The sequence below is a fragment of the Myotis brandtii genome, unplaced genomic scaffold (assembly GCF_000412655.1).
Source record: "Myotis brandtii unplaced genomic scaffold, ASM41265v1 scaffold315, whole genome shotgun sequence".
Classification (NCBI taxonomy): Eukaryota; Metazoa; Chordata; class Mammalia; order Chiroptera; family Vespertilionidae; genus Myotis; species Myotis brandtii.
Genome location: NW_005362075.1, coordinates 1,871,589 through 1,887,731, shown reverse-complemented (window position 1 = coordinate 1,887,731; position 16,143 = coordinate 1,871,589). Strand labels below are relative to the sequence as shown.

At 34.9% G+C, this 16,143-nt stretch overlaps 1 protein-coding gene across 3 annotated transcripts in view; it reads left to right on the top strand.

Annotated features, from left to right (window-relative positions):
• The window catches only part of KLHDC1 (kelch domain containing 1), an 83,304-nt gene that overhangs the window by 53,395 nt on the left and 13,766 nt on the right, over window positions 1-16,143 (top strand). For all 3 annotated transcript variants that reach the window (XM_014542929.1, XM_014542927.1, XM_014542928.1), the window contains exons 6-11: window positions 1,111-1,194; window positions 1,643-1,701; window positions 4,174-4,286; window positions 6,371-6,443; window positions 11,616-11,700; window positions 13,801-13,853. In XM_014542929.1, the coding sequence (XP_014398415.1) occupies window positions 1,111-1,194; window positions 1,643-1,701; window positions 4,174-4,286; window positions 6,371-6,443; window positions 11,616-11,700; window positions 13,801-13,853 (467 nt within the window). The remainder of the gene's footprint in view (window positions 1-1,110; window positions 1,195-1,642; window positions 1,702-4,173; window positions 4,287-6,370; window positions 6,444-11,615; window positions 11,701-13,800; window positions 13,854-16,143) is intronic.

The window sequence follows — 16,143 nt, the reverse complement described above, 5'->3', positions numbered from 1 at the left end:
AATATAATAATAATAAAAAGAGTTTGAAATATTTTGAGACTTACCAAAATGTGACACAGACACAAAGTGAGCAAATTCTGTTGGAAAAATGGCATTGACGGACTTGCTTGATGCAGAGTTGCCACAAACCTTCAATTTATAAAAAAATGCAACATCTACAAAGCGCAATAAGGTGAAGCACAATAAAACGAGGTATCTTACTATTTAGAGCAGTGATTTTCAACCTTTTTCATCTCATGGCATGCATGAACTAATTACTAAAATTCTGCAGCACACCAATATATATATTTTTTGCTAATCTTACAAAAAAATTTGGTATAATTTTGATCCATTCACACCAGACATCTATTGTTGTGGTGACTTGTCATTTTTTCCTCATTGATTTTTAGAGAGAGAGTAGAGGGAGGCAGGGAGCAGGGGAGAGAGAGAAACATCAATGTGAGAGAGACACATCAATTGGTTGCCTCCTGCACGTGCCCCAACCAGGGTTGGGATCAAACATGCAACCTCAGGTATGTGCCCTTGACTGGGAATCAAATCCACCACCCTTTGGTGTGTGGGCCGGTGCTCTAACCACTGAACAACAGCTGTTGTCATTTTTTTAAAAAACAAGTAATCCTTTTTAAAAAAATAATATATTTTTAAAATACATTTTTATTGATTTTAGAGAAGAAGGAAGAGGGAAAGAGAGAGAATCATTGATCGGCTGCCTCCTGTAAGCCCTACTCTGGGATCAAGCTTGCAACCCAGGCATGTGCCTTGACTAGAATCAAACCGAGGACCCTTCAGTCCACAGGCCGATGCCCTCTCCACTGAGCCAAACCAGCTAGGGTGTCAGTGTTTTAATTTCATAATCTAAGAAAGAAGAGGTCAGTGTCCCTGGCTAAAAAGTCAGGTATTGCATGTTTTAAAAATTCTTGTGGCATACCAGTGTGCCTGCTGCGGCACAGTGGTTGAAAATCACTGATTTAGAGTGGAATTTACATTAGGCTTTCTAATGGAATTACATAGGTAATGGTAACTTAGCAGTCAAGTATTTTTCATACTAAGCATAAGAATGTGATTTCACAAGTTTCAGGTTTTGCACTGTTTTCTGCTCTCTGCTTGCAGGGTGGAGTCCCCCCACAGCCACGAGCCGCACATACGTGTGCAGTTCTTGGAAATAAGGGCTATATCTTTGGTGGACGTGTTTTGGTTAGTATGATCTTTTTATGTGTGATGCTTCTTATAAAAACATATCCTCTGAATTTATAGAACAACTGAACATTAAAAAAATCTAGAAATGATAGTGTCCTTCAATAACTTTTATCTTCTGTTCCCAAACAGACCATACATGAATAATCACAGATAAATCACATTTTAATGAGGAGAATCCTTCACTTTAGTGTATTATTAGAAAAGTTTCATTTCTTATCATCTAAATCCTGTTAGTTTAAACTCATTTCTTCCTTTCCCCCTTGACACATTAATTTGATAGCTCTATGTTAACTTTATTAGTGCTAAGCATTGTTTCCCAATATATAAACTTATGATGTTAAGTAAAATAGATATAATCTACTTTTAATAGAAACTATTTTAAAAACAAAATTTTAGCTTATGAAAGATGTAAAACACTGACCAGTTTAACACACTTTTATTTTAGCAAACTAGGATGAATGATTTGCACTATCTAAACTTAGATACCTGGATTTGGTCTGGAAGGTAAGTAGGAAATGTGTTTGTTTTTACCTATAGGCATTTCTGTGTGTGTCTGTATATGTGTGTGCACCATAATCCAAATTGGGGTCTCTAAAACTGAATTATTATATTTTTCTCTTCAGATAATATGTCTAAGCAAAGAATATATAGATTAGAGTTTGTTTTTTAACCCAACTACATAAAACATGAGAATACTAGCAGTTGAAAATTGATTATGTAAAAGTACTGGTTTTATATACTATGTTCTTTAGGACTGGTCAGTAGAAGAAATAAAGGAACAGTTGAATAGGGTCATCACAGGTGAACAGATAATGGAGTGGCTAAAAGTCAGATTTTATTTATGGCTCATAATCTATATTTAGCAATAGAATAAATATGTTTAGCTATCAATTCATCTGTTCATGTAATGAGATGAACGAAGAGCTATATATTATTTCAAAGTATAAATGCTATAAAAAATGAAACCACAAGAGTGTAAAAAAAGCAGATTATCTATAAAATCTTGCATGGAGAAGGCTTTTCTAAAAATGATATAAACTCAAAATTCATAAATTAAAAGATAGGTTGATAAAACTACTTAAGAATTAATTATTTCTGTGTTAAAAAATATACCACAAAAATTAAAAGGCAGATTGGCAAATGCAAACAAAAAATAAATTAGAAGTAATATTTATAGTATTTCTTTTTTATGTTTGTTTGAATTACATAGTATTTTTTATTTTGATTTTTTCTTTTTAATTTTTTTATTTTTTTAATTACACTATACATTTAATATTATTTTGTATTAGTGTCATGTGTTCAGCATAGTGGTGAGACAGTCATATACTTTATATAATATTTGTAGTATTTCTAACAGAGTGGGCTGAGATCTGCAAGAACTAAGTCAGTAAAAAAAACAAAAGACAAATAATCCAATAGGAAAGTGGACAAAGAACATGAATGAGCAACTCATAAAAAACATATAAATAGGCAAAATTATTTTTAAAAGATGTTCAACTTCATAGAATATTAAAGAAAGGGAAATACTAGTAAAACTAGTTTTCACTATCAGATAAAAATAATTACAAATGACCAGTGTGTGCCAGGTTGTAACAACATAATTAGAAGAAGTCTAAATTGGTACAGTTTTTCTGGAGGGTAGTCTGGCAATATGTTTAAAATAGAAAATGGAATTTCTACTTTGATCCAGAATTTCTCTGAAGACAATAATTGGACAAGTATATTTATGTGCGTGTGCATACACAAAAATGTTTATTGCAACGTTATTTATGAAAACAAAAACTTGAGATCAACCTTCATGCCCACAAGTGGGGATTGTTTAGATCATAGTACATCTGCCCAAAGGGCTGCCATGCTTCCATTAACAAAGGAATCTACTTCATGGAAATATTCTACAACATTCTAGTAAAGTGAAAAAATTACAGAATGGAACATATCCCATTTATAATTTTTTAAAATATATTTTTATTGATTTCAGAGAGGAAGGGAGAGGGAGAGATACATATATATAGAGAGATATATATCAAACGATGAAAGAGAATCATTGATTGGCTGCCTCCCACAATCTGGGCATGTGCCCTGATTGGGAATCGAACCGTGTCCTCCTGGTTCATAGGTCGATGCTCAGTCACTGAGCCACTCCAGCTGGGCCCCATTTATAATTTTTAATAAATATTTATATGCACATTAAAATCCGGAAACATATATACCAAATTATTGTTTCTTATTGCTGGAAAACAGGATTATATAAAACATTAAATATTTTTGTGGTTGAATGTTTTCTAATAAAAATGTTTTTTGTAGTAAATAAAAACAATAAATAAAAATATTTCCAGTTTGGAGAAAAGCAAATAACATCTTCTACAAATGGCCCATGTTCTTCTGGAGCATTCCAGAATGCTGGAGAATGGTGCCTTCTCACCTCCTAAATTAGTTAAACTTCTGTGCTTATGTTTTTACTTCTGTTTCTGTTTTTTAAGGAATAGAACAGTATTTGTTTGTAACCTTTAGTAGAGTTTTTTTCCTGGATCTGGAATGGCTTGCATGCTTTTGTTTTGAAGCTAGAGTGAAGAGAATGCTTTGGGAAAGTCTACAACAAATAGACCAAGTAAAAACAACAACAAAAGCCCATAATACCATTGAGGAAATCTGCTGAAAACACAAAATTAAACATGAAACAACAGTTAAAGGTTATAGCCATGAAAATAATTATGTTGAAACACTTGAGGAAGTTGTATTGATTAACCAACAAGAATGATGCTGAGTATGCATTGTGAATTAACTGGGAATTAATTTTTAATCTGTGTTCTATGACCAGGTGGAATAGACACTACGTGAAAAAGGTTGTTTAAACTCACCAAATAATTTTTAAAATTTTTAAATTAGTGAGAGCAGTTTTTCCCTTTAAGATTATTGAAAACCATTTATTTTAACTAACACAGCACCTAGATTTTTATATTTATATTTTTGCCACAGGATTCCTATTACTGGAGAAAACCCTAAACATCGATCATGGCATACTTTAACACCAATAGCTGATGATAAGCTTTTCTTATTTGGTGGACTAAGTGCAGACAACATTCCATTAAGTAAGTGAATTCATGTTTAGCCTACAGTTATTATCTTCTTTTTTCTAAGTTGTATTTTATACTTAAGGTATATTCCTTTTTTTCTGATTTTATGCTTTACCTTTATTTTATCCCCAACTATATGCTTGCACTGAGAATTAGAACTGGAAGACCCCTTTGCTTCTGTAGCCTTGGCTCTCGATGTTCTCCTGTTTCCTAGGTGTAGAGAAAAGGAAGGGTGGTTGAACCTAGGTGAATTAAAGCCCCTTTCAACTATAGTAGCCTACGATTCTATCTCCTCCTGATTTTTCATCCAGATGCTTATACTGTAGGCTGGAATGGAAATTAGAAGAGCAGCCTTTTCCAGAATGCTCTGGAAATATAAGGTGGGGAGGCCTGTTGCTTCTTTCTTTGTTCCCAAACTATAAAGGAAAGTGATTAGCTAAAATTTTTAAAACTCCTGTCACTGCTGATCCCAAAGGTTTTGAAATGCAGTTTTTCTTTCAGCAGTAAAATCACGCCATCAGGATAGACCAAGAATATCCATTTCTTAGTTTGACATGCTAAATGTTGTGTACTAGTATTTTCTTAACTCAAAAGTTTTCTATGGCTACAGATGTTTTCGTTAAGATAACTTATATACAATGAAAACAATTTCTATAATCTTATATAGGATTTGGAAAAAACTATATTTTTTTCAACAAAAATTTATTGAGCATCAACTGTGTATATTGCAGTCTGCTGGCCAACAAACTCCAGAGGTTGATTTGAAACAGCAGTTTCTAGTAGGGGGTGTTAACTGTTGCAGAATATTATGCTTCTTCAGTTTTTGGACATTTTAATTAAAAGAGATTTGGAATCTGCCCTACCCAGGTTGGCTTAGTGGATAGAGCATTGGCCCACGGACTGAAGGGTCCCAGATTCGATTCTGATTAAGGGCGTGTATCTTGGTTGCAGGCCCTGGTCAGGGCACTTGTGGGAGGCAACCAACCAATCTATGTGTCTCTCTCACATCAGTGTTTTCTCTCTCTATCTCTCCCTCTCCCTTCCACTCTCTCTAAAAAAATCAATGAAAAAATATCCTTGGGTGAGGAGTAACAAAAAAAAAAAAAAAAGATTTGGAATCTAATAAAAAAGCTAACATTTACCCATTTCACTAGAGGTTGTTTAATATCATATCTTTATGAGCCGTTAGTGTTTTTATTTTCTTTTTAAAAAATATGTTTTTATTGATTTTAGAGAGAGAGGAAGGGAGAAGATAGATAGAAACATCAATGAAAGAGAAACATCGATTGGCTGCCTCCTGCATGCCCCTCATTGGGGATAGAGCTGCAACCCAGGCATGTGCCCGACTGAGAATTGAACCGGTAAACTCTTGGTTCGTGGGTCGACGCTTAACCATTGAGCCATACTTGCTGGGCAGCATTATTGTGTCTAACTCCTATTTGCTGGTTTTGGTCTTTGGCCTATGGGGAATTAAGTGTCCTAATTCTTTAAAAAGTGTTTTTTTTTATTTTAAATTAACTTATTTTGCAATTATAGTTGATATACACTATTATATTAGTTTCACGTGTAGAAAAAGTGATCACCCTGATAAGTATAGTACCCATCTGTAAATGCCCTAACTCTTAGTCCAGTCAATTTCCTCCTTTATAGATTCAGCTTAAGATGTGGTCATATGTGTCTTACATAATACTAAGAAATAATTTTTAGTTTTGTTGACTGTGATAATGGCATTGTAGTTATGTGACAAAGCTGTTGTAGGTATGTAAAAAAAATCAATTTTTTTAAAGTAATGCTTATTGAAGTATGTATGGGGAAAATGATCAGAGATTTAGAATTTGCTTTAGAATAACTGAATAACAACAATAATAAAAAGAAATAAGTGGAGCACATATGACAAAATCTGGATAGTTGTTGAGTCTGGGATATGTGTGGGTCTATTGTTATGTTTACTCTACTTTTGTATATCTCTGAAAATTTTTATGAGAAAATATGCATACACATCAGATAGCTGCATAAATGTAGCATGATAAATTTGGATAAAAATTAAAATTTTATTCCAAAGACCTAGTCTTAATTTTTGAACTGTCACAATATTGCAGGTGATGGTTGGATTCATAATGTCATAACAAATTGTTGGAAACAACTGACATATTTACCTAAAACAAGACCTAGGTAAGTTTAGAAGTTGATAAATAGTAAAATAGTTAAGAATTTTTAAAGTATTAAAATATAGCACTGAATTTATAGTGTTTGCCATTAAAACCATAAATCACCAGGAAGGATGTCTTTCAAATAAGCTTGATATTACCTAAATAATTTAATTATCATTTAAATGATATCTGATTGTTAGAAATAATCTATTCAGTTTCTACCCATATTTGCATATTTGAAACTATTATTCTTTTAGGTAAATGCATAATCTTGCCTGATAAATATGAAAAGGCTTATGAAATTGAAAGTATATAATGTTACTATTTTTAATTGACGCTCTATCCACTGAGCCAAACCAGTTTTGGCGGCTATTTTTAATAAGTAGACAAGAATGGGGTTGGCTTTAGCAATAGTTATTTGTTTATGGAAGAGGTTGAGAGCAATTTAATGGGGAATTTGCTTTTATGTTGATCAAGTAGATGGCAGGTTATTATTTTTCTATATTAAACTATCTTAATAATGTTTATTAATGTGAATTTTTTAAAAAACATGTTAGTTATTTGTGCTATATTATAGAGTATAATTTTCTACAAAAAATTGTAGAAACAATATACTATTATTAAACTACAAAGAAAACCACATTAATACTGTAATGCTTTTTTATTTTTATTTTATTTTATTTTTTTAAAGTATATTTTATTGATTTTTCACAGAGAGGAAGGGAGAGGGATAGAGAGAAACATCGATCAGCTGCCTCCTGCACGACTCCTACTGGGGATGTGCCCGCAACCAAGGTACATGCCCTTGACCGGAATCGAACCTGGGACCCTTCAGTCCACAGGCTGATGCTCTATCCACTGAGCCAAACTGGTCACGGCTACTGTAATGCTTTTTAAAAAAATATGTTTTTATTAATATTTAGAGAGAGAGAGGAGGGGAGAGGGATAGAGAGATAAAAACATCAATCAGCTGCCTCTTGCAACCCGGGCATGTGCCCTGACCAGGAATCAAATGGGTGACCTCTTGGTTCATGGGCCAATGCTCAGCCACTGAGCCACACTGGCCAGACTCTACTGTCATTCTTATTTTTTTCTAATTTGATTGATGGTATAATAAAGATATATTCATAGGAAATTCAAGTTTAGCACATTATAATTATTATAGTTAGTAATAGATTTTATTCTTTTTCATGCCATGTATTTCAGTTTTTTTACTATAGATTATTTATACTAATGTGAAGTCAACTTAATGACATGCATTTCAGTAATTTAATATATAACAAGTAACTTGAGAAAAAGACCTGAAAATATTTAATATATCTCATTTTATATCTCTATATTAATATGCATAATATATTTAGAGTTTATCATAATTATATATATATGATTCTTATATTTTTATATATAAAAATTCATTGGAATATATTACTTTAGCAATTCTGGATCTTTTGTAATGTGTATTTTAATTTAAAGAGTTTTATATTAAGATATAGGAGCTCAGAATTCTAGTCCTTGCTCAGCTACTAGTTAGCATTTTGGCTTTGGGAAAGTCACTTACGAAACTGAGCATCATTTTCTTCATCTGTGAAATGAGGGACTTGAACTAGATAAGCTCTTTGTTCTCTTCCATTTGCTTGATTATATGAATGCATTAATTATAGACTAAAGTGGTAGTAAGAATGTTTAATTTTTAAATTGCTATTTTATATTTAAATCCTTAATGATTAAAGTAATACAACTATGAACAATAATATACTAGTTAGAACTGAGCTATGTAAAGAGATTTTTTTTAATTCAGCTTATGTGTCATGTAAATAATATGCTTTATTAGCATGTTTAGGTGATAAGTTTAGAGCAGCTGTGAGAGGACAGAAACTGTCAGTCTGTAGAAAAACATCAGGTTGCAAGCTAGATGTCACCAAAATCCAGGCAGGAAAGGCTTTCCAGTGTTCTCCGATGCTGCAGTCCAGGCCAGAGTTTCCATAAGGCAGATAAGACAGAGGCAGAGCTATCTTCAGGTATGAGGTGAGGAGGAGAACAGGTGGGATACAGTTTAGTGTAAGGAGAACATATATGTGTGTATATACTAATTTTTTTTATAAAAGTGAGAATGACTTAACATCTATGTGCATTTTGTGCAAACTTTTCCAAGCTATAATTTGAAATGTAAGCTGCCCAATTCTCCTCTTGTAATTCTACAGCAGGTTTCTCAACTTCAGCACTATTGACATTTTGGACCAAATTATTTATTTTGAGAGGCGTTCTATGCATTGGAGGATGTTTAACAGCATCGCTGGCCTCTACCCACAAGATGCCAGTGGTACTGCCCCCCACCCAACCTGGAGTTATGATGACCAAAAATATCTCCATATATTGTCAAATGTCCCTATGGGGACAGAATTGCCACTGGTTGAGACCCTACAGTGTTGCACTCTCTTCTACAGGTCTCACCTTAGACAAAACGACGCTTGGTTGAGAAGCCACCTATCTAGCCATATCTGATCCTCTGTGTAGATAGCTGTCAGCAAAGAACTTTCTTAAATGTCTAAAAGATGTCTAACCAGGCGTTGGTCTTCAGAGCCTTAGGTACTATTGTATCCCATGAGCATTGCCAAGGTTATGTGACCTTCTCTCCAGTAAGTTAAGCTATTCTTTCCCACATATGAGGACTTCATCATATTCTATCTCCTTTACTCAATCTCTCTTCCCGTCCCCTTTTCTGACCTCACAACATAATCTGGGTGTTACGGATGATTAATATCAAAGCATGGTCTAACATACAAGTTGGAGAATTGGGCAGAGTATTTCCCAAACAAAGTCTCTACTGACTCAGTTCTATCCTGGGTCCCCAGTGCTTTTGTCATTGCTTGTGTCATGATTGTTTGAGGAAAGGAATTGATTTAACAAATTGTGCATAATCCCACTGTTTGCACTTGTGGAAGTTAAGTAAAAGGATTAATGTGCTAAAAATAAGTTATGTGATAATAAAATAAGTAATTAATGTAATTGTTTGTAGAATCTGTTGCGTCAGCAATTTGGTGTGTTAAGAGAAGTAATCAAAGTACTCTCAAAATCAAATCAATGACTTTATAAACCCTCAATTTATCTTTTAAAATTGAGAAATTTATGAGAGTTTGAGCCCCGAGAAATATTGAACTTTTTAAAACCATAAAACTATTCTTGGTAAATAATGTGAAACTGGAGATGGATATGAGCTATCACACCATTTTAAAAAACACATTAGATGCTCCACTCCTTGATGAATGATTTGTTTAATTACTGAATAAATTATGCTGGCATTTTGTGTTTGCTTTTGTTAATCAAAAGTTTTTGGTCTACTACTGGATGCAGAACACCATAGTGGGCATTTTGAAAGAGAAGCATAAAATTCAGTTACCCAAATTCCAGTGATGTGCTGGTAAACAGTTTACACTGCTTCCCATAAAAACAAACCAAAAAAAAAGCCCTAATTTGTAGCATTTGCTGATTTCCACCATGGCCATTTCACGCTACCAGCATGTCACTGAGCATGAAGTTGGATAGCGATGTGCCCAGCTGGCTTTAACGAGCCGACAAACCAGCTCCAGCACACTATGGTAGCAACTTCTGGCCTTAAGGATCTTATAGTTTTTGTGGGGAGGTAAAGACACATACATCAAACAAAGCAGTATATAGAGGAGTTTATCTTCAAATGTAAGATAGATTATAAAATGAGCACAAAATGTTGACAGATGCGGAATAGAGAGGATGACAGAGCCAGTTTGGGTTGCATTTGGGAATTTTGAGTCTTTTTTTTAAGGCCCTGAGAGAATGACTTCTCATTCTAGACTAGGAAATCGGGTGAACAAAAGCCTAGAGACATCTAAGCTTCACTCTTAGGGACGCAAGTAGATGAAGTTGGCTGAAGAGGAGGTTCATTTGGGGAGAGGCAAGAGTTTTATAGGAAAAAGAAATAGCTGTTGGTCATAAATATTAGGAGAAGAAAAATGGCACAGGTGCTTCTTGATCTGGAAATGTCATGCTTAAAAATATTATATAGCAGCTATATAGTGAGAAAGATTGGAGGCAGAAAAAGGAGGAACATGTATGGTATTCTGTACCCAGAGTGATAGTGTGACAATGTAAATGAAAAGAAAATGCCAAATTGGATTTGTCAGGTGATGGGGGAAAAGAGAGCAGGAAAGAAAGAGTCAAAAATGATGAGGGCAGTAAGATGGCAGATAATAAGAAGAAGAATGGGAAAGGCGGCTATTTCTGTTGGTCAGTTCATTTTTATTTTTATTTTTTAAAATACATTTTTATTGATTTCAGAGGGGAAGGGAGAGGGAGAGAGAGATTGAAACATCAATGATGAGAGAGAATCATCAATTGGCTGCCTCCTGCATGCCCCCTTCTGGGAATTGAGTCTGCAACCCAGGCATATGCCCTGCCTGGGAATCGAACTGGTGACCTCTTGATTTCTGGATCAATGCTCAGCCACTGAGCCACACCCAGCTATATTTTTTAAATTATTTCATTTTGTGACTAAAATATTTCAATACCTATGTGATAAAGAGATTAGAAAAAGATTGGGGGATATAATGGGAAAGAGTTATTGGGAGTCATCTGTTTAATTGAAATGATATGATTTAATGAACTCTAGAATCGAATCCTCTGATGATTCTAGAGCAGTGGTCGGCAAACCGTGGCTCGCTAGCCACATGCGGTTCTTTGGCCCCTTGAGTGTGGCTCTTCCACAAAATACCACGTGTGGGCGCGCACGTACAGTGCGATTGAAACTTCGTGGCCCATGCGCAGAAGTCGGTTTTCGGAAAGGAGATAGACGAAACAAGTATACAAGACGAGTGTGGATGGGAGAGTTGGAAGGGGTCGACCTCAGCGAACGTACCTCAATCAGATTGAGGACGTTTTTAGCAAAGGCCAGCTTAGGAGTACCCTAATTAAGTTAATAACAATGTACCTACCTATATAGTTTAAGTTTAAAAAATTTGGCTCTCAAAAGAAATTTCAATCGTTGTACTGTTGATATTTGGCTCTGTTGACTAATGAGTTTGCCGACCACTGTTCTAGAGGAATGTTTAAAATCTATCCTTTTTTGAAAGAGATTACATTTTAGAGTGTGCAATTGATTAATATGTGATATACAGCTTCTTCCTTGGTAGTATTTCACTCTGTTTATACTTCTCAATCATAGGTTATGGCACACAGCCTGTTTGGGAAAAGAAAATGAAATAATGGTATTTGGTGGGAGCAAAGATGATTTACTTTCCTTGGATACAGTAAGAAAATTTCCTATCTAAATATTTCCTCTGAGTAATTGTGTTATTCATCCTAAATGGTTATTCAATTATGCCCATTTCTCACATTGCAAAATATGGAAGGCATGAAATGTTCCTCTGTGGTATGACTAATCTTCAGAATAAGTGGCTGTGGAGAAGCATTTAGGACAGTGATGGCGAACCTATGAACTCATTTTTTTTGGTTGATTTTTCTTTGTTAAATGGCATTTAAATATATAAAATAAATATCAAAAATATAAGTCTTTGTTTTACTATGGTTGCAAATCAAAAAATTTCTTTATGTGACACAGCACCAGAGTTAAGTTAGGGTTTTTAAAAATGCTGACACGCCAAGCTCAAAAGGTTCGCCATCACTGATTTAGGATATTGTTGGTTTACAAATCAAAATAGGGCTATTAACTTCATTAGTCAAATTATTAAGAAGAGCTTTTATAATTTTATGGAATTAAAATACTTGTAATATTTGATACATATGAATATATAATGTATATTAGTACTTAGTGTAGTAAGTACTCATGAAATTTTCTACCTAGCACAGTGGTTCTCAACTTGTGGGTCGCGACCCCTTTGGGGGTCGAACGACCCTTTCACAGGGGTCGCCTAAGACCATCGGAAAACACATATATAATTACATAATGTTTTTGTGATTAATCACTATGCTTTAATTATGTTCAATTTGTAACAATGAAAATACATCCTGCATATCAGATATTTACATTACGATTCATAACAGTAGCAAAATTACAGTTATGAAGTAGCAACAAAAATAATTTTATGGTTGGGGGTCACCACAACATGAGGAACTGTATTAAAGGGTCGCGGCATTAGGAAAGTTGAGAACCACTGACCTAGCAATAACTAGAATATCATCATGTTAGCTTTTTCCCTCAAGAGGAAACTACTTTGAAATGTTTAAAGTATATTTTATGCATATTTTGCCACTACTTTTACATTTCTACATGTAAATGTTTTACATTTGCATTTAAAGCATTCCAGTTTTAAAAGCTGATAAAACTAAGGTCAAAGGAATAAATGAGTAGCATTTGGAGAGTACTGTTCACTCCTATCACCTTGGGAAATTCAGAGCAGAGTGGCCACCTTCCTCTATGTGTGGTGGGACAGGAGTCAGGACTGGTTGCCCTGGTTTGCATAGCAGGACTGAGCCTTCAGGGATGGGCTGGGTCAGGAGCCAGGGCCCAACCAAAGGGGCGCCAGCTCCCTCTCATCTCTTCAGGCGTAGTTATCTCCAGAGTTGTTCCTACTGAGTACCTGGCGAACCCTGGAATAAGGTGGGTTATCTCCAGGGAACTTGGTTTTTTTCATAGTTATGAGGCCTCCTAACTCATATATTGAAAGTTTCAGAACTTTCTTTGAGAATTCAGTGCTTCAATAAAAAGTTATAACCACAACTTTGCATTTAATTAAAAATCATATTTAGTAGTTTGTCATCTTTTTATTAGCACTAGAAGTCTTAAGATACAAATTTTATCATTAAAATAGGAATTCTCATTAAAATCATGGTCATAAATTATGAAATTCTAAAGACCTAGTTGAAAGGATTAGAAAAATTTTCTGCTGACTCATCCACATTAATTTTTAGATGAGAGAGTCATATTCAGAAAATCTTCTGGATCTGTGATTTCCAAATGAAGAATTCCCAGGACTCCTGGGACCACCTGGGAGGGAGTTGGGGTAAAGAGAAGATTTAAAAATAAGTCCTTTGAAAGAAAAAAGTTCTGCTTAAAAAACAAAAAAGCTTGAAAACCAGTACTATTCTCATTTTGAACTCACTGTTCTAGGAGAAAAACATGTATCTGATTTTTAAAATTGCAATTATATAGACTGTGGTTAGGTAAAAACAGGGTCACTGAAAAATGGTAACCACATATCTAACATTTGTATGGACACAGATATGTATATGTCTGTGTATGTTTGTGCGTGCATGTGTACATGTGTGTTCATAGCTGGAGAGAGATTTATTTGCTGCTTTATATAATTTCTTTTACAAAATAAAATATTTAATTTTTAATGCAGTTATTTTTATCAAAAACCTTGATAACTTCTTTTTATGTTGATTAGGGTCACTGTAATGATTTGTTGATCTTTCAAACACAGCCTTATTCACTACTCAGGTAAGCAATTTTATTTTTCATATATATGCTATTAATATATGATAATTTCTTCCTCATTTTGGAAAAGCTTTGTAATATTTTTCCCCCTAACAATCATCCAAGGATATGCTATTTTTGATTTTTAGAGAGAGAGGAAGGGAGGGAGGGAGAAAGAGAGAGAGAAAGAGAGAGAAACATCTGCGTGAGAGAGAAATATCAATTCGTTGCTTCCCATACGCACCCCGACCTGGGATCAAACCGCAACCTTTGGTATATGGGACGATGCTCCAACCAACTGAGCCAACTGGCCAGAGCAGCTTTGTAATATTTTTCAGGTAGCTTATGACTTGAATTTAAGAAAATGTTTAAATTGCTCTAACAATAGCCATGGCCGGTTTGGCTCAGTGGTTAGAGTGTCAGCCTGCAGACTGAAGGGTCTCAGGTTTGAGTCCCAGTCAAGGGCACCCTACCTAGGTTGCAGGTTCCCCAGTCCTGGTGGGGGCTCATGCGGGAGGGTGCGAGAGGCAACCAATCGATGTGTCTCTCTCACCTCGATGTTTCTCTTTCTCCTCCTCATCCTCTTCCTCGTCCTCCTCCTCAACCTCCTCCTCGTCCTCCTCCTCCCCCTTCCACTTTCTCTAGAAATCAATGAAAAAAAAATATCCCGGGTGAGGATTAAAAGAAAAATTTGTCCTAAGAGTATAATCAAATTTGTAATGATGAACCAACCATACACCAATGTTATTTTTAAAACTTAAAATACACAGTATAGTCATATTTTTGCTTAGCTTGTAAAATTGCATTTAGTTCATATGGGAATATTAAACATACTGTATTTCCTTGATTCTAAGCCTGATTTAACTTCTCTGAACTCAGAGTGTAAACACACATAGATGCATTTAATTTAGTAGAATGTTTTTTATAATCCCAAAGCTGTTATTAAATTGGTGCTATGACTTATAGTGTCTTAGCTCATATACTTCTGCTTTAAAAGGAGTAAATACAAAGTTTAGTGGGAGGATTGTGGAAGAAGACCCTATTTCTGCCTGAGAGAGTTGGGAGGAAGGATTTGAGTGAAGTAGAAGTTGCCCAGTGAAGAACTGTAGGTTTTTATGCAGTAGGAATAACATGGGTGAAGGCATGAGAGAGAGAGAGAGAGAGAGAAGGAAGACATGCTGTATGTCAAGGACTATACTATCACTTCCAGACGTTCTACAGCTTGAACCACTTGAACACCAATGGACTAGCTTAAACCGGACCTTCCTACAGTCTTTCGTAGCTGCTCGTTTCGTTAGTGCAGTGTTTCTCGCACTTGCTGCACATTACACTCTCATGTGGAACTTTAAAACTTATTGATGCCTGTGTTCCACTCCCACAGATTGTGGTTTCACTGGGTTGGGGTGTAGCGTGGACTTCAGAATATTTGAAAGATCCCAAGGTAATGCTATTGTTCAGGCAGTTTTGAAGTAGATACTGTTATGATTTTATACTGCAGAGTATTGTTACTTAACTTTTACCATGAACATAACTGCTTTCCCTAAGTAGATTGCAAGTTCCTTATATCCAGGGATCAAGAAGTACAATATTCAAGTGCCTACCATAAGACGACATGGTGCTATGAAACGAAGTCACGACCTTCCCCGTAAATTGCTGATAATATAGAAGGCAGGCATTCAAACAACTATAGTAGAAAAAGGGGAAGGGGGGACCCAAAAAAATGCATTTTTAAAGATTGAAGGGAAGCCATACAATTTTTATTTTCCCCCATCCATTTTATTTATTTTGTACATATTTGTAAGAGGAATGGAAGATAGGAAGAAGTGGTGATAAGTAGTTATAGAAGATGTAACAACAAGGAGTTATATATTTAAGTTTGGCTGTAAATTTTCTGTAGTACTGAAAGTTACTATTTGTCCCAGATTTTTCAGGGAAGTTATTGTCTCAAATATCTTATTACATTGAAGTTTATTTTTCCTGTTTAAGCCTGAAAAATATGATCACTGTAAGCATATTCCTATTTACTAAATAACTAGTAGCCGGGTGCACAAAATTTGTGCACTCGAGGGGGGGGTCCCTCAGTTATTAAACATTTTACAGCACAACACTGACCACATTGGTGGAGGTGGTGGTCTTGTCAGAATGTGTTATATTATGCAGATGAAAATCTATTTAAACAGATTTGATGTAGATATTTTCAAAGATGGAAGAATTGTCCCTGTCAACTATTTTAGTTGATTCATATCTTCAGTAATTGTCATCATTGCAAAGTTTTCAGTCCCCATATGGATTGCTGGATATAATAGGTCATGCG